Raw genomic sequence first — 27,500 nt, 5'->3', positions numbered from 1 at the left:
GTATGATATCCCCAGAAATTTTTTTCATTTTTTGGATAAATGTCTTTGATGACGTCATATCCGGCATTTTGTCAAAGTTGAGGCGGCACTGTCACACCCTCATTTTTCAATAAAATTGATTGAAATTTTGGCCAAGCAATCTTCGACGAAGTCCGGACTTTGGTATTGCATTTCAGCTTGGAGGCTTAAAAATTAATTAATGACTTTGGTCATTAAAAATCTGAAAATTGTAATTAAAATTATTTTTTTATAAAATGATCCAAAATTACATTTATCGTATTTTTCTTCATTTTCTGATTCCAAAAACATATAAATATGTTATATTCGGATGAAAAACAAGCTCTGAAAATTAAAAATATAAAAAAAATGATTAAAATTAAATTTCCGAAATCGATTTAAAAACAATTTCATCTTAATCCTTGTCCGTTCCTGATTCAAAAAACATATAGATATGATATGTTTGGATTAAAAACACGTTCAGAAAGTTAAAAAGAATAGAGATATAGAAAAGCGTGCTATCCTCCTCAGCACAACCGCTACCGCGCTTTTCTGGATTGTTAATTTCATTGCCTTTGCCACGAGCGGTGGACAGACGATGCTACGAGTGTATGGTCTTGCGGAAATAATGCAATGTGTTCAGTTTCATTCTGTGAGTTCGACTGAGCTTGACTAAATGTTGTATTTTCGCCTTACGCGACTTGTTTTCTTTATTGTTGTTGTTTTGGGGGAAGGTTTATTTTTTATTTTTTGTGTCTTCTTGTGTTGGTTGTTATGTTTGTTTTATGAATATCCATATTTTACAGAGAGCAAAGCAAATTATGGTGGAATTACATATGTATTCTGGTTCAGTAACATACTCTTGAGAGCATGTGTGCAGTCAAGTCTTATAGCGTGTGCACACGCAGTTATGTAAAGTTTAAGCATCTCACTCTCAGTATTGCATGGTCACCAGATACCCAAAATATTTAAATTTACTCTGATCACTTCAAGCTCGAGGTGAGCCAAAAGACTGGTTGAGTTTCTGACATGCTGACTAAGAGTGGAATAGACTTGCCCATATTGATTTTAAGACTGACTGACACCTTTTTACATTTAGTCAAGTTTTGACTAAATGTTTTAACATAGAGGGGGAATCGAGACAAGGGTCGTGGTGTATGTGTGAGTGTGTGTGTGTGTGTGTGTGTATGTATAGATTAGTTCCGAGAAGACTTCTGGACCGACCTTCATGAAACTTCACATGAGAGTTCCTGGGTATGATATCCCCAGACTATTTTTTCTTTTTCCCGATAAATGTCTTCGATGACGTCATATCCGGCATTTAATGAAACTTAAGGCGGCACTGTCACGCCCTAATTTTTTAACCAAATTGGTTGAAATTTTGGTCAAGTAATCTTCGACAAAGCCCGGACTTTGGTATTGCATTTCAGCGTGGAGGCGTAAAAATTAATTACTGAGTTTGCTCATTAAAGTTGTCATTAAAATGAAATTGTCGCAAACAGATTCAAAATTGATTGCATCGTATTCTTCATCACATTCTAAATCTAAAAATATATACATATGTTATGTTTACTCTTAAAATGTGATCACAATTAACGAAAAAAGGTTAATTAGTGCTACGATTAAAATGTAAGAAATCGGTTCAAAAATAATTTCATCTATTTTGTATCATTTCCTGATTCCAAAAACATATATAATATGTTGTATTTAAAACAAGCTCAGAAAGTTAAAAAGAATATAGAAAAGCGCGCTTTCCTGCTTACCGCAGTATGCTATTGCGCTATTCTGCCTCGTCAATTTCACTTCGTTTAAAACAAAAATGCAGTGCGTTCAGTTTCATTCTGTGATTTCAACAGCTTGACTAAATGTAGTAATTTCGCCTTACGCGACTTGTTTTAATTTTAAAAAAAAATTTGTTTTTGTTTGTTTGTTGGATCTGTTAAAGCTACGAGCTGTTTTGTGCAGACTACTAAGCCTGATCCCTATCTGACCTATGTTTTTCATGTTTCAGATTTGTAATGACAGAAGAACAGGTGGACTATGTTGTGGTTCATTTGGGAGGCCTGACAATCGACTTATTTGTGGGATTCCTGCTGTTCTTTGACAAGACCCGGCTGATGGGAATGCTCATAAGTGGATCCTTTCATCTTATGAACTCCCAGCTCTTCAGCATAGGTCGGTAGATAGGCGTTTAAACATTATTCTTACAAAAAAAGAAACAAAGGATAAGTGCATAAACATTATTTTTACAAAGAGGTAAATGAAGGCAGACAGAACAAAGGAAGAAAAACAAAACAAGCAAGACGCAAGTTGTGAGAAGAAGAAAAAAATGTTTAAGACAAATCACTGATAATGTGCACTGCAGGGATGGCCAAATCATCCGCTCGATCGCCAGGGACGAGTTAAAAATCGGCTTGGCTAGTAGACCTTACCGCCTGGCAACTTATCCGGCTGCATGGCTAGTGACAATTCTGGTCAAATGCAACACTTGTTCAATCTAATTTCAAAGCGTTATAAACACGTGCACTTTGAAACAAGTGGCAAAAAGGTGACTGAAAATAGTGATGAAAATATGCATTGATTGATATACATGGCAGCAAACACTCCATCTTTTGTGTTTGTTTGAAGAGTAAATCACAGATATACATGCACATTACAGTCACATACACTCTTGCTTACTCTCTCTGTCTCACACAAACCCTCTCTCTCCCTGTCTGTTCTCCCCTTGGCTTTACCCCCCCCACCACCACCAGACACATCACCCTTTCTCACTAACATGCTACCATGGGACAATCTCTCCCTGTCTGTTCTCCCCTTGGCTTTACCCCCCACCACCACCAGACATATGACCCTTTCTTACTAACATGCTACCATGGGACAATCTCTCCCTGTCTGTTCTCCCCTTGGCTTTACCCCCCACCACCACCACCAGACACATCACCCTTTCATACTAACATGCTACCATGGGACAATCTCTCCCTGTCTGTTCTCCCCTTGGCTTTACCCCCCCCCCCCCCCCCCCCCCACCACCAGACATATGACCCTTTCTTACTAACATGCTACCATGGGACAATCTCTCCCTGTCTGTTCTCCTCTTGGCTTTACCCCCGACCACCACCAGACACATCACCCTTTCTTACTAACATGCTACCATGGGACAATCTCTCCCTGTCTGTTCTCCCCTTGGCTTTACCCCCCACCACAACCAGACACATCACCCTTTCTTACTAACATGCTACCATGGGACAATCTCTCCCTGTCTGTTCTCCCCTTGGCTTTACCCCCGACCACCACCAGACACATCACCCTTTCTTACTAACATGCTACCATGGGACAATCTCTCCCTGTCTGTTCTCCCCTTGGCTTTACCCCCCACCACCACCTCAGACACATCACCCTTTCTTACTAACATGCTACCATGGGACAATCTCTCCCTGTCTGTTCTCCCCTTGGCTTTACCCCCGACCACCACCAGACACATCACCCTTTCTTACTAACATGCTACCATGGGACAATCTCTCCCTGTCTGTTCTCCTCTTGGCTTTACCCCCGACCACCACCAGACACATCACCCTTTCTTACTAACATGCTACCATGGGACAATCTCTCCCTGTCTGTTCTCCTCTTGGCTTTACCCCCGACCACCACCAGACACATCACCCTTTCTTACTAACATGCTACCATGGGACAATCTCTCCCTGTCTGTTCTCCTCTTGGCTTTACCCCCCACCACCACCAGACACATCACCCTTTCTTACTAACATGCTACCATGGGACAATCTCTCCCTGTCTGTTCTCCCCTTGGCTTTACCCCCCACCACCACCAGACATATGACCCTTTCTTACTAACATGCTACCATGGGACAATCTTTCCCTGCATGTTGAAAAGATGATTACACCCACCACACCAATCCTCTCTCCTCTCCTACAAGTCGAACCTCTATTTTAAGACCTCTTGTACAAGAAGGAGTCTTTAACATAGAGGGAGGTAAACTTACAGTGGTTATAAACATGAAAACATGAACAATCAAGGGGTTGTTGGAAGTAGGGGGGGGGGGGGCGTGGTTCTTAAATTGGAGGAAGGGGGGGGGGGAGGGTTTAAAGGGGGATTCTACTGTATTTCCACCCAAACCAATCCTCTCTGCTCCCCTTCTAACATTAACTAGCCCTGATTCTGACATTACACATGTAACCAGTAGCTCTGCAGTCAGTACCTGTGTGTTGCAGGCATGTTCCCCTGGGCTATGTTAGGTACCATTCCACTTTTCTGCTACCCCAACTGGCCCAGGCCCTTATTCCGCCTGGTGCCCCGAGCTATGAGGATACTGACCCCTGACGATGACAGCGACGACCGCCAACCCTCCCCTCACTGCTTGTACCCCAAGGAGAGTGTCAAGCCAGAGTGTGTGAGTAAAGACAGTGGTCGTTGCAATGAGAGGACTTTGTAGGAGCCCAAAGTTGTTCTCAGACTTCCGTCTTCCGTTGCAGACGCATGCTTTTTTGATACGATGCATTAATGTTGTGACCCCTGGCTATAGTTTTGACATCATGTAAGAGGTCTTCTGACAGAAGAATGTGTTTGTAGCCGGGACATCTGGACCTTATCATGTTTTCAGATTCAACTTCGCTATTTTTCTGAGAGGCAATATGGGCTGATGTGCATGAGAAAGTTGCCCACCTGGTGGGAACCTGCAGCTGCTTGTTCGGTTTGGTTGAAATTGAGGTTCCTTTTTAATTTCAACCGATCCGGCTGGATACCACCAGGTTGGTAACTAATTTCTCACGCACATCTGCCCTGGGAACAACACTGGGGTCAGCCAAACATGACCCTTCATTGCAGGTCAGTCTCTTTGTGATATAGGCTTATAATGGTCCTGTTAATAAGAGAGCAAGAGACTAAAGATGGTGTCCTCTGGTTGGAGGGGCTTGATATTGCAGGTACCGCTGTAGCAAAAACTACAGTAGTGTATTTATATCCCATGGGTGCATACATGGCTGTATGTGCTGCGGTAAAAATGAAAATAAGGTTGTGTGAGGCAAAAAAGATGTTTTTGGTAATACAGTAGACTCCGCTTTATAAAAACACATCGGGACTGGGCAAATTTGTATTTACTAACCAAAGTTTTTATTAACCGAATTTAAAAAAACCCAAATCAAACAGAAATAAAAAGAATTTCCTCTCCTGTGAAGGAAGCGATCATGAAGTAAATGTACCTGTACGATTCAGTTGAAAAACTTGCCCATTGTCAGCTGTTTCAGTGGCTCTTTGCGCAGAAATGCGTGGATGTCGGCATCAACACAATTAAAGCTATCACTGTCACTGTCAGGAAAGCCCTGTCTTTCCAGTCCCATTCGCAGGACTTGTAGCGCTGCACGCATCGCTGAAGCAGTTGGGGTTGGCAACTCTTCTTCTCCGTCATGTTCAAAGCTGCGAGCTTTATACGTGTGGAGGAGAGAATGCAATGATGCAATGAGAGAATGCAAACGTCATCTAATTCTCGTGATCTCGTTTCCCCCCTAAATCACAATTTTCGCTGAACTTAGCTCACTAAGCTTCAGCAAATGCTTGCATCGTCTGTCGGGTGAGTAGATATCGCTCTGTGTTTGACAATACATTGTCAAATTTGTGTTAAGTGAGCGTCCCAGCACGGAAAAAATACCCAATTTCGCCAACAAACTGTTTTTATTAACCGGATTTTTGTATTTATTAACCGAAGGATTATTACATGGGCCATATAGAGATAAATCCGGACCGGACTAAAGTGTATTTTAAAAGCGGCTGTCCTTATTAACCGTGTTTTTATTAAGCGGATTCTACTGTAAACATAAAACCTTGATATTGGTTGCAGATGTCCGTACCCCACAAGCATGCACTCATTATATCGTAACATTGCCATGCTGATATGTGTTGGTGAAAGGAAACGCTGACTTGCACTGTGTTGAAGCAGCTTCTCCAGGGAATCCTTGTTTATCTCCCTTCTAACGGTTGCTAATGAGACACAAGCTCTCTTTCCTGTCTTGATCTTAGTTCCCCTGGTGTTCTTGAAGTCTCCACTTTTTTCCCTTCTTCGCTTTCTTCTTTTTATTTTATTCTCTTATTCCTTTTTATTTTTTATCATTTTTTCTTCTTCCGTGTATTCAAAGATTGTATGTACTTGTAGAAACAATTCTGTTTTTGATATGGGATAATATCAGTTGAGTTCTGTGTTCTGTTTCCTCTACAGAAAAACACCTCCGACACAGAAGACAGTGTGAGCAGCCAGATAACGCCACCAACTCGACCTTCTTTGCGCCACCATGCTACCACCTTGTTCAGTGTTCTCTTCATCCTCTGGCAGTTGTTTTTGCCTTTCTCACACTCTATTACCAAGGTAACATGCTTTTAATTAAACAGCAAAGTTTATGTTCTGACTACACTTAATCTTGATGTACAGATACCAATGTACTTAGTAAACCAAAAAGAAACAGAAAATCAACTAACTATGGATTTGAGAGATCCTTCAAGTACCAGGGACCTCTTGTCTGGGAGAAAATCCCCCGGAGCATTAGGGATTCCCAGTCACCATCTGCCTTTAGAACAGCCCTCAAAACACACATGTTTAAGTTAGACCTCTGAAGGAGATCCCATGATCGGTGAGTCATCGGCGCTGCCACGTGTATTATATACTAAAGTGTGGCGTTCATGAGGATCTTCTTCTTCTTCTTGGCGTTCGCAGAGGTTACACAATCAGTCCAGCACTGGTGATAGCATCTGTGCTGGTTGATTGTGTCATCATTTGCGTAAGTGCGTGTACCCGTGGTTTGTTAGAATGCGCCGTGCGGCCCGGGTCCTCCGTCTTCAGCATTCGGGGTTTTCTGTCGGGGTTACCTCACCCTTAGCTCATGGCCCGTACGTCCTACCCTGAGAGCACAGGGGGGAGGATTTTCCGGGATCCCACCCGGAGCCAGTTTGGTCCGCGGCCGCAAGCGGCTGATCTCCATATCTGAAGACCGTTCCCCTATCCGCCACCCGGGGACGCGCTGGGTTGGGGGTGGTCGCCCCACTGAAAATCCCACACTGGGTTAAGAAAGATCAGCCTGTCCCAGGTTCATGAGGATGTGTATGTGCCTGTGTGTGTTGTACTAGAATAACGTATGCGTACATGGAATGACATTGCGGGTTACCTGAACATTGACAATGACGAAAGAAAGATTGTGTGTGAGTGTGTGCGCGCGCGTGTGTGTGTGTGTGTGTGTGTGCGTGTGTGTGTGCGTGCGTGTGTGGGTGTGTGTGACCATGTTTGAATTTATTCGGATTTAGTTCTCTTTCCTTGTTTGTATTATGATTGTGTAAGTGTAAAGCGCTCTGGGCTCGTCACCACGAGGTTTACGCGCTATATAAGTAATCGTTATTATTATTATTATTATGTTGTTGCTGAGGTTTCTGTATATAAAACTCTTTTTTTAATTTATTACTTTTACCTGTTAAACCAGTATAGTTTTAGAGTTTAGAATAATATTTTCATCTACTTGCAATAGTTTTAATAGTGCTGTGTTTGTTGAGTAAAATGCACCACAATGTACATTTTTCATGTTTGAGATGATAAAGTTTACTTTATTGGTCCACTGGACTTTTCATGTTATTATCCATAAATGTCAATTGAAAAAAGCATGTTAATTTCTCGCATAGTTAAGATTTATGTTATCATTGGACTTGCCTGGTAAACAATGATTTTACTCCTGTTTGAACTTATTTGCTGAAGAATGTTTGTTTTGGTAAATAGCCATGCCAAAATATATCTCAAACGTGTAGTAATTCCAAGCATGTCTGCATTTGGTGTGTGTGAAATTTGTAGACTTTTGATTAAGAATCTGATATTTTTTGGTAACCCTTCAGGGTCATAACAGCTGGACAGAGGGCGTGTATGGCTATTCCTGGGATATGATGATTCACAGTCGAGACACACAGCATGTCAGAATCACCTTTGTGGACAAGGATACAGGCAGACAAGGATACCTCAACCCTCATGTAAGAATAGCATTTGTTTTATAAGTATTAGGAAACATCTGCAATGTCGGATTTTGAAAATGCTTTTCGAATTAATGTCTGAATTTGATTAGATGGAAACTTTTAAATGCGTAGAATTGTGTGCATTTCCTTGCATGTGGTGGCTCTAAGTCTAAATTGTGTCAAAATTTGCCCAAATGCTCTCATTTTCTGAGGACTTCACCTCCAGGGATTGCATGTGTATTCACTGCTGTTACGTAGATTTACTGCAGGGGTAAGACTTTCAGTAGATTCATAAACTCCACAAATGTAAATTCACAAATTCACATATAGTTTACGTTACACGCTGATTTGATGTGAATTCTCACAATGTTCCAGAGGCGCATTCCCCGGGATCCACCTAAAGGGATCAACCTTTCTTATTTTACGACCACCAGTCACTGAGTTTCATCACTCGTACTCAAATCTAGTGTATGAATCCTCTGAAGAGAAAAATTATGATATTTGGTGGTCAACAGATGTGGACCAACACTTGGCGCTGGGCCTCCCACCCAGACATGATGAAGCAGTACGCTAAGTGCATTGCCGAGAATCTGCGCAAACATGACGTTAACAACGTGGAACTCTACTTCGATGTCTGGATTTCTCTAAACAAGCGTTTCCAGCAGAGGTGGGTGTCCTAGTTGTGTGTACGTGTTCGTGTGTGCGTGTCTGTCTGTCTGGTCAGTTTGTGAGCGAGTGTGTGTGTGTATGTGTTCAGCTCTTCATTACGTAGTGTGCTCTTTATTACCCAATCAATGCCCTGAAACGGATTGATTCCTTGCACAAAGCAAACATATATAGTTTGTAAAAGAAAGTTATGGGCATACAAAGTCAGAGGTGCACGATACGCCAAATATTTGACACCGGAAGCATAAAGCTTCATAGCCATAGTCTGTATGTCATAGCCAAGAACTTAACTTTCAAGATTCAAGTTTGTGCTAATTCTTCCATTTATTCAAACACAAGTATATGCAGGATAAACTTTGAAACTCACAGCAAAAGTCTTAGGGTTTGGAAATCAGAGTGTAACATATACAGGAAGAAAAAAAAACCAGGAAAACTATCCTCAGCAATAGTAGCTGGATATTAGTTGAAGAAATTTCCAAAGGACACTAATTTTTCCACACAAAAATTACCAAAAAAATATTACTGCATGTGAGTAGTCTAAAGGCTTTGTGCATGCAGCAGTCTGTGAAGGTCTGTTTTCCCCTGGGACGATGGATAGAAAACGTAACTTTCTTATTTATTCTCATGGTTGTTTTTTTTTTTTTAACTCAGTGTGGTATTGTGTTCTTTCTAAGGTCGACCTACATGTTGGATAAAAAAAATGTAACTTTATTATTCTCAGGGGTTTGTGCAGATGTTTACCACTCTGTGATGTGTTGTTTCCCTTACAGGATAGTAGACCCACGCGTTGACATGTTGACGGCAGATTGGAATCTTTTCAAGGCCACGCCTTGGGTGATGCCACTGCTTGCTGACTTGACCGACTGGCGTGGCAAGCTGGTTGAGATTGAAAATCACTATCTGAACAGCACTACGCTGTACGACATCGTCTTTGTGGCAGACTTCCCTGGTAAGTTTGTCTTTTGACTTATTGTAGACAAGATTTCATTCACAGGACAACAAAGTCACACACTGCAAACGGAGCACAAGTTATACACTTATTGTATGTCTCTTCACTTCAAATAATACTATGTATAGACTTGATAAACATAATCTGTAAGCTGGCCATACAAGCTTGTGAATCACTACCTGAACAGCTCAGTGCTGCATGACGTTGTCTTCGTGGAGACTTCCCATGCAGTCACTCACTTGGTATGGTGTCTCACAACTATTAACTCTTTCAACACGTAAACCCTATGACATGACTATACACTCAGAACGCATGCGCCAAAGCATATAAATAGCCTGCTGACAACCAAAATTGGGACATTTTGAAAAAAATATTGTATTTTGAAAAAAATATTGTAAAAAAACTAGTACATGTGGGGATTTACTTTTTGCACACAATTAAAGAAAGATTTTTCATTGTTTCAGAAATGTACTTTGTATTTGTCAAAAGGCTTGTTGTGTTTGTGTGGTATGCTATTGAAAATGTCAATAAATAGCCTGCTGACAACCAAAATTTGAAAATTTTGAAAAAAATATTGTATTTTGAAAAAAATATTGTAAAAAAACTAGTACATGTGGAGACTTACTTTTTGCACACAATTAAAGAAAGATCTTTCATTGTTTCAGAAATGTACTTTGTATTTGTCAAAAGGCTTGTTGTGTTTGTGTGGTATGCTATTGAAAATGTCAACAATTTAAATAAAAAAAAGTCCAGAGGCACCACATAAATACTACAGACATGTTTGAAAATATGCACAAAATGTTGTTAGTGAATACTCAAAAAAGAATTTACTAACCTGAATGATACAATGAGATGACTGGGTGATGACTATGATGAATATATCCATGTAGAAGAAAAGAAACACTTGCTGTCACAGTATTTACAGTGCCACAGAGCACAGCTCAACGCAAAACGCCACACCACATTCCAGGCACCAGAATCGAGTCCCATTGCGTTGGGTTTTATCCATAGAAGAAAAGAAACACTTGCTGTCACAGTATTTACAGTTTTTGTATAAATGACTTGTTTAGAACTCGGTTTATGCACGGAGAACATCCTTCTTTGTGTGCCACACTTCGAAGCACGGCTCAACACAAAGCGCCACAGCCATGTGGCCACAGAACATTCCCGGCACCAGAATCGCGTCCGTCCGCTTGCATTGGGTTTTGGCCAAAGTAGCATTGACACCTCGAGCTCTTGATTTGGCTAACTCATTCACCCTCATCACTCACTTATCCATCTATCACAACACCACTGTTTCATGCACACACAGTCACTACCTTCCTTCTGCACGCCGCTTCGCTTCGCAACAACACTGACAACTCGCGACATTTTGGAATCCTAAATATGAAACTAAGGCATGGGTTGGTCCCGTCAATGACCTGTAGTATCCAAACTAACCAATGAAATCAACTGTTCTGGGAGTTATTTGTCGCGTATGGTAATGCAGCCGACCTCTGAACCTATGACGTGGGTTTTCGTATGGAAAATCCCCAGCGTGGTATTTTCCACTTCCAACGCTACTATTAAGGCGGTGTGTGGCGAAGCGACTCACGCACCTTACGCACGGATTCTGGCGGCGTGCTGACAACGGCATGATCAGTGAACGCTTGTATTCGGGCGGCGCGTCGCGAAAAAGTTAAGCTGGATTGATACTGTGTGCTTGTTAGCTGACGTAGATTGAGAATCTGGTGTTTTTGTCTATCTGTCAAAAACATCTGCAGGTAATTGTCAAAAAAAGGTTATTGGGTGTCTGTGGGTTGTTTATTTTCTCTGTCAAATACATGAATGTCTGTGTTATCCAGAATAGTTTGTTGTTACATTTAGTCAAGTTTTGACTAAATGTTTTAACGTAGAGGGGGGAATCGAGACGAGGGTCGTGGTGTATGTGCGTGTGTGTGTGTGTCTGTGTGTGTGTGTGTGTGTGTAGAGCGATTCAGACTAAACTACTGGACCGATCTTTATGAAATTTGACATGAGAGTTCCTGGGTATGATATCCCCGAACATTTTTTTCATTTTTTTGATAAATGTCTTTGATGACGTCATATCCGGCTTTTCGTGAAAGTTGAGGCGGCACTGTCACGCCCTCATTTTTCAACCAAATTGGTTGAAATTTTGGTCAAGTAATCTTCGACGAAGCCCGGACTTCGGTATTGCATTTCAGCGTGGTGGCTTAAAAATTAATTAATGACTTTGGTCATTAAAAATCTGAAAATTGTAAAAAAAATATGTTTTTTATAAAACGATCCAAATTTACGTTTGTCTTATTCTCCATCATTTGCTGATTCCAAAAACATATAAATATGTTATATTCGGATTAAAAACAAGCTCTGAAAATTAAATATATAAAAATTATTATCAAAATTTAATTTTCCAAATCAATTTAAAAACACTTTCATCTTATTCCTTGTCGGTTCCTGATTCCAAAAACATATAGATATGATATGTTTGGATTAAAAACACGCTCAGAAAGTTAAAACGAAGAGAGGTACAGAAAAGCGTGCTATCCTTCCCAGCGCAACTACTACCCCGCTCTTCTTGTCAATTTCACTGCCTATGCCGTGAGCGGTGGACTGACGATGCTACGAGTATACGGTCTTGCTGCGTTGCATTGCGTTCACTTTCATTCTGTGAGTTCGACAGCTACTTGACTAAATGTATTTTCGCCTTACGCGACTTGTTTTTCTTCTTCAGTTCTTCATTTGGAAAAACTACACTCAGAATATACTGAGCTTTATTTTGACATTTGCATTTTTGACTCACATGCGAAGCAAAAGTGAGTCTATGTACTCACCCGAGTCGTCCGTCCGTCCGTCCGGAAAACTTTAACGTTGGATATTTCTTGGACACTATTCAGTCTATCAGTACCAAATTTGGCAAGATGGTGTATGATGACAAGGCCCCAAAAAACATACATAGCATCTTGACCTTGCTTCAAGGTCAAGGTCGCAGGGGCCATAAATGTTGTCTAAAAAACAGCTATTTTTCACATTTTTCCCATTTTCTCTGAAGTTTTTGAGATTCAATACCTCACCTATATATGATATATAGGGCAAAGTAAGCCCCATCTTTTGATACCAGTTTGGTTTACCTTGCTTCAAGGTCAAGGTCAAGGTCACAGGAGCTCTTAAAAGTTGGATTGTATACATATTTTGAAGTGACCTTGACCCTGAACTATGGAAGATAACTGTTTCAAACTTAAAAATTATGTGGGGCACATGTTATGCTTTCATCATGAGACACATTTGGTCACATATGATCAAGGTCAAGGTCACTTTGACCCTTATGAAATGTGACCAAAATAAGGTAGTGAACCACTAAAAGTGACCATATCTCATGGTAGAAAGAGCCAATAAGCACCATTGTACTTCCTATGTCTTGAATTAACAGCTTTGTGTTGCATGACCTTGGATGACCTTGACCTTGGGTCAAGGTCACATGTATTTTGGTAGGAAAAATGTGTAAAGCAGTTCTTAGTGTATGATGTCATTGCTATGTAAAGGTCAAGGTCAAGCATGTGAGTCGTATGGGCTTTGCCCTTCTTGTTGTCTATGTGACAGGGAGATTGCTGCGTCACCCTTCACCGCAGACTCTGCAGTTGTCTACCATAGAAGAGCGCAAGCTATTTATAGCTTGACGTTTCTTCTACATTGTTGACATCTCTGAATTGTAGAGTTTTGTTTGTGATTCAGGGTATGGCTGCTGCTGTCTCCTTGTATGTTCTTGGAAATCTTTGAGTACCCATAACAGTTTTTGTTATAGGGCTATCAATTTAGCTCTAACTTTTTCAACCCTGTTTGACTGGGCTTGGCCTCCAAAGTTGATTGTTGTGCTTCTTGCTTATTTCAAATACATTAGCGTTTGAGTGTTATCAAGAATAGTAAAGAGTGTCTTGGGTTTTGTTTCTTTAGGTCTTCACCTGGAAAACTATGTGCACGAGGACATTGGGAATGCCAGCATCATGGTTCTTCAAGGCCAGGTGGTGGTGGAACTCATTCCAGAAGAGGGCAGCGATGCGTCACCTGAAAACTTGACAGTCTCCCAGGATCACGAAATGCAGGTAACTCAGAGAGGTGAAACAAACACAAAATGTGCTGAAATAGGCCAGAAACTGTTGTAAGACATGGTCTTCTGCTACCATTTGTTTTTAACATATCATCTGAATTTTGTGCACATTTGTTATCATATATTAAACTTTCCTTAAATAAACCATTCCTATTTTCTGATTCTTGAATTTTGAACGTAATAGCAGATGTTTTAATTTTATTTCTCTTATAAGTCAACTACTGAGCTTTTAAGTTTAGACCAGCTTGCACAGCTTATAATACTAAGTAAGTTAAATGTTTGCATCATTAACAACTTATTCCTTAGCATCTTGTTTTTCAGTTTGTGTGTGTGTGTGTGGGAAGGGGGAGGGGGGAGTGCCTTTTCCACATCTCTCTCTCTCTCTCTCTCTCTCTCTCTCTCTCTCTCTCTCTCTCTCTCTCTCTCTCTCTCTAGTTTTTATATACGTTCATCATACTTTCAGACTTTTTTGGGGGAGTGCACTCTGTCAGGTTTCATAATTTCTTTACCTGTGGAGCAAGGGACAAGCATAATCTCTTTGTGTATTAATTATTGACTTCCATGGTTTGCGCAGATTCCAGGCGGTCGGTTCCACAATGTGTACACAGTGTCTGACGGCCCCTCCTGCTACATGTACTTGTATCTCAACACCACTGAACTTACCTTCATGGAGAGCTTCCAGGAGTTTGAGCTTTCAGTCAACGGTAATGCAGGTACAGTGGAACCCCCATTTTAAGACTCACCCCCCTCCCCCCCATTTTAAGACTCACAACCCACCCACCCACCCCCCCCCCCCCCACCCCCCCACCCCCCCCATTTTAAGACCTTGCTTGTTCAGACTTTCTACAAGGTTGTCGTCACAAAGACTGAGACTGGTCTTTTTTGCACAGAATCAAATGACGACATTTATAACAAATGACGTCATTATCAAGATTGGTACATGACGTATTATTGTGCATAATTTCTTTGTGATCCATTGTGTTTTCGTAAAGATACAGTGTATTTAGTCATGTAAGCGAGAGACACTGGCCTAAAAAATGGCGGCAAAAAGCACATTTTCAGAGAAGGATTTTCGATCCTACATCAAAATAAGAACGGCACTTGGTAAAACGGCCGGTGACATACTTGAAGAGCTGAGAACTGTAAGCCCAGGCACAGCACCATCTCGCGCGACAGTTTTTCGGTGGGCAAAGCATTTCTCAACAGGGAAAACGTCTGTGGAAGATGCAAGGGGAAAAGTGAAGAAACCACCTGTAACCGACAATAAAATGGTGTCCCATGTGCAACGGTTAGTTGATGAAGATCCCCGAGTGAGCAGTCATTTTATCGCCGAAACACTGGACATTTCGTCGTCGTCTGTCTTGAGAATTTTAAAACACAAACTTGGATACACAAAGGTGTGCGCGCGATGGGTACCACATTTCCTCACTGAAGAGAACAAGAGGTGTAGGGTTACGTTTGCCCAACGGCTACTCAAGATATACGACGGATGTGATCAAAAACGCTTGGATGAGATCGTGACTGGAGACGAAACTTGGGTGTACTTCTTTGAGCCAAAAAGAAAAGCTCAAAACAAAGCATGGATAAAAGAAAAGGTGCCAATGCCCCTCGGATCGTCCGAAAAAGTCGCTCCGGCAAGAAGGTTTTATACACAATATTTTATAACACAAAGGGCGTCATTTTTCAAAAACCACGCGAAAAAGGCAGAAGCATCACTGGGGTGTACTACAAGGAAAAAGTTCTTGCTGGCATCGTTCGTTACTACAAGAGAGCCAGACCAACTACAGTATTGAAAGGGATCAAATTACTTCATGATAACGCACCTGCTCACAAATCCAAGGTGGTGAAAGAGTACCTGGAGGAAGAAAACTTTGAAACTTTGCCACATCCTCCCTACTCTCCTGATCTTGCACCCTGTGACTTTTTTTTGTTTCCTCATCTGAAAAGACAATTGGCTGGGCGTCGATTTGACAGTCGATCAGCCCTCGGATCGGCTGTTTTCCAGTGTCTGAACCAGGTGCCCAAAAACGACTTCAAACGGTCATTTCTTGACTGGGTCCAACGACTTAAACTGTGTGTAGCCGCTAAGGGAGAATACTTCGAGGGTTTGAAATAAAAATCAACTGCATCATCTAAAGATTTCCCGGTTTTTGAGACCAGTCTCAGTCTTGGTGACGACAACCTTGTATTCATAACCTCTGTAAGTTTACCCCCATTTTAAGACTCACACACCACCCCACCCCACCCCACCCCCTTGTAAGACTCTTTGTAAGACCTGATTGTCTTAGATTTGTTGAGGTCTTAAAAGGGGGTATAATTTTTTTATGTGTAATCATATCATTGTGCATGTCTGCATAGCTGCCAACCCTCCCGAATTTTTCGGGAATCTCCCGATTTTTTAAATCCGTCAGGAAATCCCGAAATGTGTTCGATTTTCCCGAAAATCGAAATTTCTAAAATACTTTGTGTAAGCAGCCTCTTTTTGGGGGAACAAACCGGTGAAAAGACGCTCTGGTTAACCGAGACCAGCCACGTTGGTGTGCGCATGTGCGGAAAATAAGTTGTGCCTCGATCTTTCCGGTTTTGCCTTCCAACATGCCGCCAAAAACAACACCAAAAGACAAAAAACCAAAGGCTAAAATGAGGTTTTTACCACAGTACAAGGCGAACTATGACTTTATCGACAAGTCAGATAAGGGGGAACACTACGCATTCTGTAAACCTTGTCGATGTGACATCAACATCGGACATGGTGGGGAAAAGGACATCGAGCTCTATGCTGCCTCCGCCAAGCATTGCGGCAATGTGAAGCAGTCGACTGCTACTGCTGTGAAACAGACGCCAAAGATCACGTCGTGTTTCGCAAATACTTTGAAGGCGAAAACAACAAAGCAAGTATCTTCAAATCTGGGTTTTTTTTTCATGGAATTATTAGTTATAACATGACTGTGTTATTTCATTTGTTAAATGAATGTCAATTTTGATCATAATATACCAGAAAAAAAGCAATTTTGGCACCTTCATTTACAAAAAATCTTCAGCTTCAGGGGGCCTTGCCCCCTGACCCCCACGAGGGGCGTTGCCCCTGGACCCCACCGGGGGCCTACTGCGGCCCCCGGACCCCCACAGGAATTTCATTGTCAGAAAGTTGGCAGCTATGATGTCTCATATGATGGATTATTTAAATCAAGAAATGGAAATGTTCAAAAACAGAGTCCCAAAATCAAGGTACTTGTTGGAAGAAACTAAACTATGCAGATGGTGTTAGTCATGACCATGTGTTGAAATTGAGGTAAGGTAATTTTGAAGAATGATAATTTTGACTTAGGAATTTAATTCATTATGTCACACGCTTTCCTTCTTTGCCACTACTAAAGCAAACGTGTGCAAGATTGTATGTTACACGCTTTAGGAGCATGGCAAGGACGGATTCAAACTCAAAATTGTCCCTCCAAAAGCCAAAAAATGCACACACGACTTTTATTTCTCCTGCTGTTATCGTTTCTTCTCTTTACAAATTCTTCAACGCTCAGAATACTGAAAACGGCATCCCAGACGACAGTACTGTTTCCATACGCGAATTTAGCTTCCCTTGGAAAGTGGCTCGCTCAGGAGGCCTGTTAGTCTGACACTATAAGGACAGAGTTCTGAACATAGATGACAAAGATTCCGGAATGAACAAACATTTTGCAGATGCAGACACAGAAAGACGTCATGAAGAATGCGATGCTTCAAAAGATACAGACTGTGACGATGACTGTGACGTCATTCACATATACCGAGACGTCATTCACAGTTGTTCGGTCACTTCCGTCAAAAAGTAGATCTCTCCACAATGGCTGCTCCTATGTCTAGGTTTGTCAAGCTTGAGTACACAAAACGTATTTGTTCTCTCCTCTGTTGAAGCTGTGAGACATAAATGCTATTCCGACTTGGTCGTGTGACAGAGTTTTCTTCCACACTCGATTAGCTGATGTCTAACTCAGCCTGACGGCTTCGTTAGACAATCAACGTAATCTCGTGTGGAAGAAAACGTCTGTCACACGACCAAGTCGGAATAGCAGGTACTGTTAACTTTATTTTCATGTTCAAGGGACACAACTACATGGCAGACTATTGACAGAGAGAGTTAATTTGTGTTGTTGAGTTTTGCCTCGGAAACTGTTCCAGGGGAATAAAGGCTCATGTGTATAACTAAATGTTTTTGTTCATTCTTCCTGTCATGTGTCATTTAATATATCAAGACACTGAACGTCATCACGTGAGGCTTTGGTTGTAGCGTCAACATTCAGTTGTATGTGCTATGGCGTCAACATTCAGTTGTATGTGCTATGGCGTCAACATTCAGTTGTATGTGCTATGGCGTCAACATTCAGTTGTATGTACTATGGCGTCAACATTCAGTTGTATGTACTATGGCGTCAACATTCAGTTGTATGTACTATGGCGTCAACATTCAGTTGTATGTACTATGGCGTCAACATTCAGTGGTATGTACTATGGCGTCAACATTCAGTTGTATGTGCTATGGCGTCAACATTCAGTTGTATGTACTATGGCGTCAACATTCAGTTGTATGTGCTATGACGTCAACATTCAGTTGTATGTGCTATGGCGTCAACATTCAGTTGTATGTACTATGGCGTCAACATTCAGTTGTATGTGCTATGACGTCAACATTCAGTTGTATGTGCTATGGCGTCAACATTCAGTTGTATGTGCTATGGCGTCAACATTCAGTTGTATGTACTATGGCGTCAACATTCAGTTGTATGTACTATGGCGTCAACATTCAGTGGTATGTACTATGGCGTCAACATTCAGTTGTATGTACTATGGCGTCAACATTCAGTTGTATGTACTATGGCGTCAACATTCAGTTGTATGTACTATGGCGTCAACATTCAGTTGTATGTACTATGGCGTCAACATTCAGTTGTATGTACTATGGCGTCAACATTCAGTTGTATGTACTATGGCGTCAACATTCAGTGGTATGTACTATGGCGTCAACATTCAGTTGTATGTGCTATGGCGTCAACATTCAGTTGTATGTACTATGGCGTCAACATTCAGTTGTATGTGCTATGGCGTCAACATTCAGTTGTATGTGCTATGGCGTCAACATTCAGTTGTATGTACTATGGCGTCAACATTCAGTTGTATGTGCTATGGCGTCAACATTCAGTTGTATGTACTATGGCGTCAACATTCAGTTGTATGTACTATGGCGTCAACATTCAGTTGTATGTACTATGGCGTCAACATTCAGTTGTATGTACTATGGCGTCAACATTCAGTGGTATGTACTATGGCGTCAACATTCAGTTGTATGTACTATGGCGTCAACATTCAGTTGTATGTACTATGGCGTCAACATTCAGTTGTATGTGCTATGGCGTCAACATTCAGTTGTATGTGCTATGGCGTCAACATTCAGTTGTATGTACTATGGCGTCAACATTCAGTTGTATGTACTATGGCGTCAACATTCAGTTGTATACAGGTGCTATGGCGTCAGCATTCAGTTGTATGTGCTAGTCATATGTTAACATCACAAAAGAAATGTCCAAGGGGATCATGCACAATCAACAGTGCTCTCTTGCATATGACCATTTGGAAACCTCTTTCTCCTTCTTTTTTGCTGCCCCCCCCCCCCCCTCTTTCTCTCTCTCTCTCTCTAATAATGCACATTAAATGACCTTTTATGAGAGGGATACTTCAGCTTAATGAGAACTGATGAAAGGACAGCCTTCCAAAAGGTCGCTACATTGCAGCTGGCCTTTCATGAAAGGGAATTTTAGATATATAAGGGATCAACGCCAAGCGTTCGTTATTTGGAGGTGTCGTGTCTTCGGCGGGGCCGGGCTCTGAGGTTACACTATGCATGTATTACATTTCAGATGGTGAAGTCCCCGCCAAGTGGGCAAAAGACCCGCGTCTTGACCAGTTCAAGGAATTGCTAAAGGCAAAACAAAATCAAGATGATGGAGAGATTCCTTCATTCGGGGACAGACTCACAGTCTATATGCAGAGAAGGTACAACCAGTATGTCAGAGGGTAAGTGTTCACCTTTGCCTTGATCTTATTCCATGCTATCAGCAGGCAAAGTACAATTCGCATGTTAAGGAGTCAGCTTTCAGTTAAGTCTTGATAGAATTTCCATAGAGGTTTGTGTTCTGATACATTTTGTTTTGGTCCATATATTTGGAGGTGTTTTTTTGACTCACATGCGAAGCAAAAGTGAGTCTATGTACTCACCCGAGTCGTCCGTCCGTCCGTCCGTCCCGGCGTCCGTCCCGGCGTCCGTCCGTCCGGAAAACTTTAACGTTGGATATTTCTTGGACACTATTCAGTCTATCAGTACCAAATTTGGCAAGATGGTGTATGATGACAAGGCCCCAAAAAACATACATAGCATCTTGACCTTGCTTCAAGGTCAAGGTCGCAGGGGCCATAAATGTTGTCTAAAAAACAGCTATTTTTCACATTTTTCCCATTTTCTCTGAAGTTTTTGAGATTTAATACCTCACCTATATATGATATATAGGGCAAAGTAAGCCCCATCTTTTGATACCAGTTTGGTTTACCTTGCTTCAAGGTCAAGGTCACAGGAGCTCTTCAAAGTTGGATTGTATACATATTTTGAAGTGACCTTGACCCTGAACTATGGAAGATAACTGTTTCAAACTTAAAAATTATGTGGGGCATATGTTATGCTTTCATCATGAGACACATTTGGTCACATATGATCAAGGTCAAGGTCACTTTGACCCTTATGAAATGTGACCAAAATAAGGTAGTGAACCACTAAAAGTGACCATATCTCATGGTAGAAAGAGCCAATAAGCACCATTGTACTTCCTATGTCTTGAATTAACAGCTTTGTGTTGCATGACCTTGGATGACCTTGACCTTGGGTCAAGGTCACATGTATTTTGGTAGGAAAAATGTGTAAAGCAGTTCTTAGTGTATGATGTCATTGCTAGGTTTAGCTGAAGGTCAAGGTCATGTAAAGGTCAAGCATGTGAGTCGTATGGGCTTTGCCCTTCTTGTTTATACCAGGTGTGTGTGTGTGCGTGCGTGCGTGCATGCGTGCGTGCGTGTGAGCACGCACATGCTTGTATGTGTGTGAAGATGAAGGCAAGCTGTAGTATTTTTCATGCAGACCTGGAGTTTAATACATGTAAAGGGATAATGATATAATGATTATAATGGTTTGTTTTCGGAATGTCAACCATAAATAATATTAAATGGTTTCTTTTCAGAGCCCGTCTGGTCAAGGGAGCACTGATGACCATCTTCCAAGGTCATTCTTTCCAAGCATACCTGGAAGGTCTGAACAGTAATTTTACAAAACCTGAAAAGGGCAGGAAATAATGAGAAAAGAGTGTGTCATATGTGGACCACCTGATAGTGCAACACCATTCTTCCTGTAGGTATTTCTGAGTCTGTGGGGGGTAACTTTAAAGTTGACAAGATTCGTTGGATTTTAATTGCTTTTTTTGTGAAATGTTTATTCTGCGATGTATCAATCCAACACTGGATTTCCCTTCTTTGAGCCATGTGTGACATCAGAGGCCGACAAAACTTCATATTTAGGCGGCCAGCCGAGACAACAAAATAGTGCATGTTTGTGTGCGTTCAATCATAAAAACTAAAAGGAATTCTAACCAGAATCGATCGGTACATAAATGTTATTTGTATTTTTGACCAAAATATGACATTTTACACAGATCTTGACAGTCATTGTTCACCTCGAACCCTAGCGCGGTCTGGAGGAACACTGACTGTCTCGATCTGTGTATTATGTCATATTTTGGTCAAAAATACAAATAACGTATAATATTTACTTAAAAATTCTCTTCGAGACTAGACAAGGTAATTGACTGACTTCTCTTGGATGATGTTGTGAATGCAAAACTGGCACGGTTTCCTTATGGCCATGAAACTTCAAACCAAATAAACTAGGCTTTACTCATTGGTCTTTGGTGAATCAAAATTGGAAATGACGAGTTGTTTTGGTTGTTTGTTGTTGGATTGGATGGATAAGATTTACAGTCCAGTGAGGTTACCCTCACGTAGCCCATTGAAATTCTGTTATTCTGCTAACAAGTGGAGTAGACTGACCGCTTAATTTGAAAGTGACCATTTCTTTTGCCATGAATTGATAAAAAAACAAAAACATGGATGTTCTGAGAAAAAGTGGAGTATACTTACCATTGATTTTTTAGGAGACCCAATGATATTGTGATGAATCTGTCTATGGACTTATTTTGTGCTGAACAAGGTCTTGTCCCAGTATAGCTTACTTTTTTTTCTTCGTTTTTCTCGATCCTCCTGATTTTTGTTACATTTAGTCAAGTTTTGACTAAATGTTTAAACATAGAAGGGGAATTGAAACGAGGGTGGTGGTGTATGTATCTGTGTCTGTTTGCGTGTATGTGAAGAGCGATTCAGAGAAAACTGCTGGACCGATCTTCATGAAACTTTATATGAGAGTTCCTGAGTATAATATCCCCACATGTTTGGTTTTTCTTTTCATTTTTGGGGGGATAAATTTCTTTGATAACGTGGTATCCGGCTTTTTGAGAAAGTTGTGGCTGCACTGTCACACCCTCATTTTTCGATCAGATTGATTGCAATTTTGATGAAAGAATCTTCAACAAACCTGGACTATGGGATTGTTGTATGTTAACTTTGTTCTTGGCTAATGATTGAGACATCTCTGCTATATCATTTTTATGTGTATTACTTCAAAGATTTTGTTTCTGACTTTAAAAAAAACACCAGTTCACTATTGTTATTGTTATGACTTAAGATGTGGGCTGTGAGAATTTGTACATCCGCTATGTGTGTGTGTGTGTGTTGGTTCCATGTATGTGTGTGTACGTGAGTGTGTGTGTGTTTGCTGGTTGAACAGTGAACAGCATGTTTCTGTCCCAATTAAATTGTTTCATTCTAGTCATAATTTAATATTTTGATATGACATTTGGGACTTTTCCCCTGTGACATGTTGTGGCAGTCTTCTTACTGTATATCATATTATCTGGTCATTGCAATTTGCATATCAAAATTCTCGACTGCAGTCAATAAATGTCTGTACCTGTTCAGAGACAAATTCATGGGTGCTTGCATACATTTATGCATGACTGTGTGTGTGTGTGTGTGTGTGTGTGTGTGTGTGTGTGTGTGTGTGTGTGTGAACATCCGTGCTCTCTCTTGCGCTTCAGGTCTCTTTTTTTGCTCTCCATGTCTGTTTCTAGTCTCCCTTTCTCTTTGTCTGCCTCTATCTGTCTATCCTTGCATGTTTGTCTCTCTCTCTCTCTCTCTCTCTCTCTCTCTCTCTCTCTCTCTCTCTCTCTCTCTCTCTCTCTCTCTCTCTCTCTCTCTCTCTCCTCTCTCTCAACGTGGTCATTGGGAGCACCCAGTCAAAACTATGTCGTTAGTGCAATGTTTTATGCACAACTTAGTTGTACTGAACAACTTATGACACTCAACTGTCTTAATTATGTAAACGCCGACCACCGGAGAAAAAGCAAAGGGAAGTAACTACGCAACTCATTTCATATCTTCCCTATGGTGCGCCAAATTGATATTACTATCGTTAACAGTTATAAAGGGTTTTGAAACTATCGTTAACTGTTATATAGAGTTTCGAAACTATCGTTAACTGTGAAATAGAGTTTCGAAACTATCGTTAACTGTTATTTAGAGTTATATCAATAGCGCGTTTGTGCGCGCTATTGCTAAAACTATGAATAACAGATAACGAGGGTTTCGCAAAACGGCGGCATGGTGCGCGCAAGTGATATTACTATCGTTAACTGTTATATAGAGTTTCTAAAAATAGCGAAGGCGTGGTCGGATGTTTCGATGCCGGCAAAATGGCTGCTGAACGTTTCGTTCGAGCGAATTTGCACTAAATTACTACATTTAGTAGATCATATTCAACTAACTGTCGTCTGATAAGTCCATCATTTCGCTGCTTCGTTTAATCAAGTAATCAAATCTTCGTTACAGCTAGCACGCTTCCTGTTCTCACAGAAATATTGGTCAGTGTCAGCTTGACCCGTTCTAGCTACCGCGCTGTGTCACAGTGTGTGCGGGTCAGTTTGTACACATACGGCTGGCATGCATGCAGTGGGCAACTGTCAGTGTCAGGTTGACCCGTCCAGTACCCAAAACACGATGCGAAAGCATGCAGTGTTTTCCAAAACGCGTCGTGGGGGATGTCACTCGGGAAACACGTTGTTTTGTGTTTGTTTTGAAAAAAACCCACTGTTTTGTGTAGTGGGTCTGTCATGGTCTTTTCCGCGAATATTCAGTAGGCCTACCGTCTTCAAACCGCACACGTGGAAAACGGTACGGCCGAAAGTACAAATGATATGATAAAGCTAATATTAAACAAACTCAACAATGATTTGAGAAGATGACAACAGAAGAACGGTCAATAGCTAATGTTGTAGTTTTTTAAATTGTGTTTCTAGTTAAAATGTACATTTCGTAGCAAAAAGACAGTTTTGCAATGGCAGTTTCAAGGTTTTCCCATTTTGGGAACGATACCGACGCGCCGTTTTGATAAAACTATCGTTAGCTGTTATATAGAGTTTCTGAAACTATATAACAGATAACGATAGTTTCGAAACTCTACATAACAGTTAACGATAGTTTCAAAACTCTGTATAACAGTTAACGATAGTTTCAAAACCCTATATAACAGTTAACGATAGTAATATCAATTTGGCGCACCAAACTTCCCGCTTAGATATTATACCACAATCCTACCCACTGACACACGAAGATCATGAAGACATAAAACCCACAATAAACTGAAATTTTTAAAAAAGTACACGGGCCGGGGATTCAATCCAGAAACCACCTATGTGGAGCTCCGTATTATCAGTCCCGCTGAGCCACGGAGGACGTGGAAATGAGGGACACTGCAAGGGACGTACAGTGGAAGCGCCCATCTAAGAGCCCCCCCATTTAAACTCCCTCCTTTTTAAGACCTTGTTTTCTGTTCATAACCTCTGTAAAATGACCCCCAATTTAAGACTCCCTTTTTAAGACCCGATTTTCCCAGGTTTCCAATGTATCCAAAAAGTCAAACATAACGCCGGAATGTGTCGCTGCTGAAGGAGAAGGCCCTATCGTTGACAACTTTCGTGATCTTATCTGTTGTGTATGCTCAACAGTGACTTAAATGGCACGATGACCCGACCATGAGTTGCATGAGTTCACGCACGAAATTCGGGATTGATTCGTTCAGAAATGATTGCAAAATTGTGTGTGTGTGTGTGTGAAGGTCAAAGAAAGAAACCAAAAACAGTGAAGTAATACGAGAGGTTTATTCGGGTTGCGAATGTGAGTCATTTTGACATCACAACGTACTTATCGGAAATGGTCAAATCCGTATAAAAACGCTGAATAAATAGACATGCTGCATGTCATTTTGTAGTTTTGTGTGTGAGATATTTCACGTGAAACCAAAAGAACTGCAATTCCGCTGATAGCATGATGCGTTGACAGTATTTGCTAAAGTAAGTCCTGAATAAGTTAACAATCATGGTTAAAGCAAAACTGGCAATATTGACGGCCAGCTTGGTATAAACACTTCCACTGGTAATTCTAAGTAGGCTAACACCTTATTATAAGGATTTTTGCAACAACAAAAACAATTGCTAAACTGATGAGCATCTTACACTAGTACTAGCAATTAACTAGTACTGTAGTTTGCACTACGTTTGTAGCATTATCGACACAACATGAAAAAAACACGTAGTGCTATCAACACGTCGCGCTTTTGGCACAACTTGCACTCGTGTCATTATCACTACGCCTCATTTTTACTACGTGTTGATATTTTTGCCGGAAAACCTAATGTTCGCCATCATTACGTCAGTGTTGGTATTGGTATTGGCACATGGTGATACTGACACGTTGTGATAAAAGGTGTCGTGCAATCGACACGTAGTGGCTAAGAACATTTCATAGCGACTCGTAGACAAATGACATGTAGCAAGTATGATCAACGTAGTGACAGCGACACGTAGCTTAATCATATGACGGACGTAGGAAAAATGACACGTAGTGCAAATGACACATGTGATAGCGATACTAACTTGGTATGCTTTAAGAAGTTTCGGGTGCGTGTCGCTATACGTAATAATACGTGTCATTTACACTATGAGTCATTTTAAATGTGATCTCACAATGTGGTGCAGATTTGAAACTCGACTGAGATAGCAATTTAAACCTTGCTGTCATAACTGACGTGTGTGTGTGTGGTGTGTGTACTGTGTGTGTGTGTGTGTGTGTGTGTGTGTGTGTGTGTGTGTGTGTATGTGTGTGTGTGTCGTGTGTGTGTGTGTGTGTGTGTGTGTTACTCTGTCTTTGACTTCCTGTCTGTTAGCAGTGCATCCGCATGTTTCCGCTGCGTTGGTATTGTTACTAATTATAATGTACTTTTTGATCATGTATAACGCATGACTTTTATGATAAAATCTGATATTCAAACAGTGGATAAGTCTTCAAATATCACAAAAAGAATGAAAATCATTTACAAAACGACTTTAGCAAGCGTCCGTCTCAAAGGACAAAAGTAAAAACAATATATCGATCATCACAGCTGTTCAGAACACTCCGAGAATCATATTGAAGTTTACAACGGGAAACAGAATGTACGTTTAGTCCTTTTAACTAGGCATATACATGAAAGATACCTTTTTGCGTGTGAATAATCATGTGAATCATCAGATCTGTCAAGACATTTACAAGGGATAAGAGCATCATTTCACGTGGTCGACTACCAACAGTCAAAAGCCTGACTGCTTCGTGTTCAGAGATGGATTTTTTTTTAAATGAATTACATTCGCAGATAAGCTTACGTTTCAGTGACGAATTTAATTCAGCAAAAAAATCCCACGATGATAAAGATTGTTTTGTGCCCTCAAACCATAATATGCTCCCGGTGTCGTAGAATATTTCGGAACCAGGATAAATCGGAACCGGTTTCGACAAATCCTAGGATATTTCGGAACCATTCCCATTTATTCTGCACCTGGCGGCAGGATATTTCGGAACCACCTTCATCCCTGTTGACCCGAACCCTAACCCTATTTGATCATGTTCTTCGGTTCCTTTTTTAGATTACAACCCTCTTTTCGATCACATTCAATAGGGCACTTGTCAAGAAGGGTGTTGCAGGTTGCGAGCGGATGATGTTGCTGCTTGTTTTGATAGTGTTTTACCGATCGTCATAATAACTGGTTTCGAAATATCCTGCCACCAGGGCCAGGATAAATCGGAATGGTTCCCATTCGTCCGGTTCCGAAATATCCTGTGACACCGGGGCAAGAATCAACAAATCCTACTTTGCACAGAAACAGACACCTACAGGCAGTAGATTGATTTGTGGTGTCAGTCCAAGTGGAAGGATGCTGGTATTACGTACAAAGGCCTGGACAGGTCTGTCTTGTTTTACATCAAGGTTAACACGGGGAGGACTTACGGTACCTTTAACTGTTCAACACGCTCAGTCCTTTGAAAAGCCGAAAATGCTTTGCACATTAAAATGCCGAAAACGCTCTGCACATTGAAAAGCCGAAAACGCTTTGCACATTGAAAAGCCGAAAACGCTCTGCACATTGAAAAGCCGAAAACGCTCTGCACATTGAAAGGCCGAAAACGCTCTGCACATTGAAAAGCCGATAGAAAGTCACTGCACTCACTTCGAAACAAGTCCCTCACAGAAAGCCACGAGAAGCTATTTCGCGAGAACAGCAATGACC

The 27,500-nt window shown here is 41.1% G+C and overlaps 2 protein-coding genes across 3 annotated transcripts in view; one reads left to right on the top strand and one right to left on the bottom strand.

The window, feature by feature from the left end:
- LOC138959002 (vitamin K-dependent gamma-carboxylase-like) overlaps nucleotides 1-22,830 on the top strand; it is a 67,848-nt gene extending 45,018 nt beyond the window's left edge. Inside the window, exons 6-15 of one of the 2 annotated variants that reach the window (XM_070330359.1) lie at nucleotides 2,009-2,172; nucleotides 4,225-4,403; nucleotides 6,222-6,368; nucleotides 7,874-8,005; nucleotides 8,503-8,654; nucleotides 9,424-9,602; nucleotides 13,554-13,702; nucleotides 14,282-14,411; nucleotides 19,611-19,767; nucleotides 20,976-22,830. In XM_070330359.1, coding sequence (XP_070186460.1) covers nucleotides 2,009-2,172; nucleotides 4,225-4,403; nucleotides 6,222-6,368; nucleotides 7,874-8,005; nucleotides 8,503-8,654; nucleotides 9,424-9,602; nucleotides 13,554-13,702; nucleotides 14,282-14,411; nucleotides 19,611-19,767; nucleotides 20,976-21,087 — 1,501 coding nt within the window. In that variant the 3' untranslated portion in view covers nucleotides 21,088-22,830. Of the gene's footprint in view, nucleotides 1-2,008; nucleotides 2,173-4,224; nucleotides 4,404-6,221; nucleotides 6,369-7,873; nucleotides 8,006-8,502; nucleotides 8,655-9,423; nucleotides 9,603-13,553; nucleotides 13,703-14,281; nucleotides 14,421-19,610; nucleotides 19,768-20,975 lie in introns of both variants that reach the window. The other variant, XM_070330358.1, reaches the window with a different exon arrangement.
- A 2,214-nt stretch (nucleotides 22,831-25,044) lies between these two features.
- Nucleotides 25,045-27,500, bottom strand: part of LOC138959001 (substance-P receptor-like) — a gene marked incomplete in the record, with an annotated part of 35,579 nt that continues 33,123 nt past the window's right edge. The window contains 1 exon segment of the mRNA XM_070330357.1: nucleotides 25,045-27,500.

Source organism: Littorina saxatilis, linkage group LG2 (genome assembly GCF_037325665.1).
Source record: "Littorina saxatilis isolate snail1 linkage group LG2, US_GU_Lsax_2.0, whole genome shotgun sequence".
Taxonomy (NCBI): domain Eukaryota; kingdom Metazoa; phylum Mollusca; class Gastropoda; order Littorinimorpha; family Littorinidae; genus Littorina; species Littorina saxatilis.
Note: the sequence above shows the minus strand (reverse complement) of the source record. Positions and strands in the feature narration are given on the sequence as shown.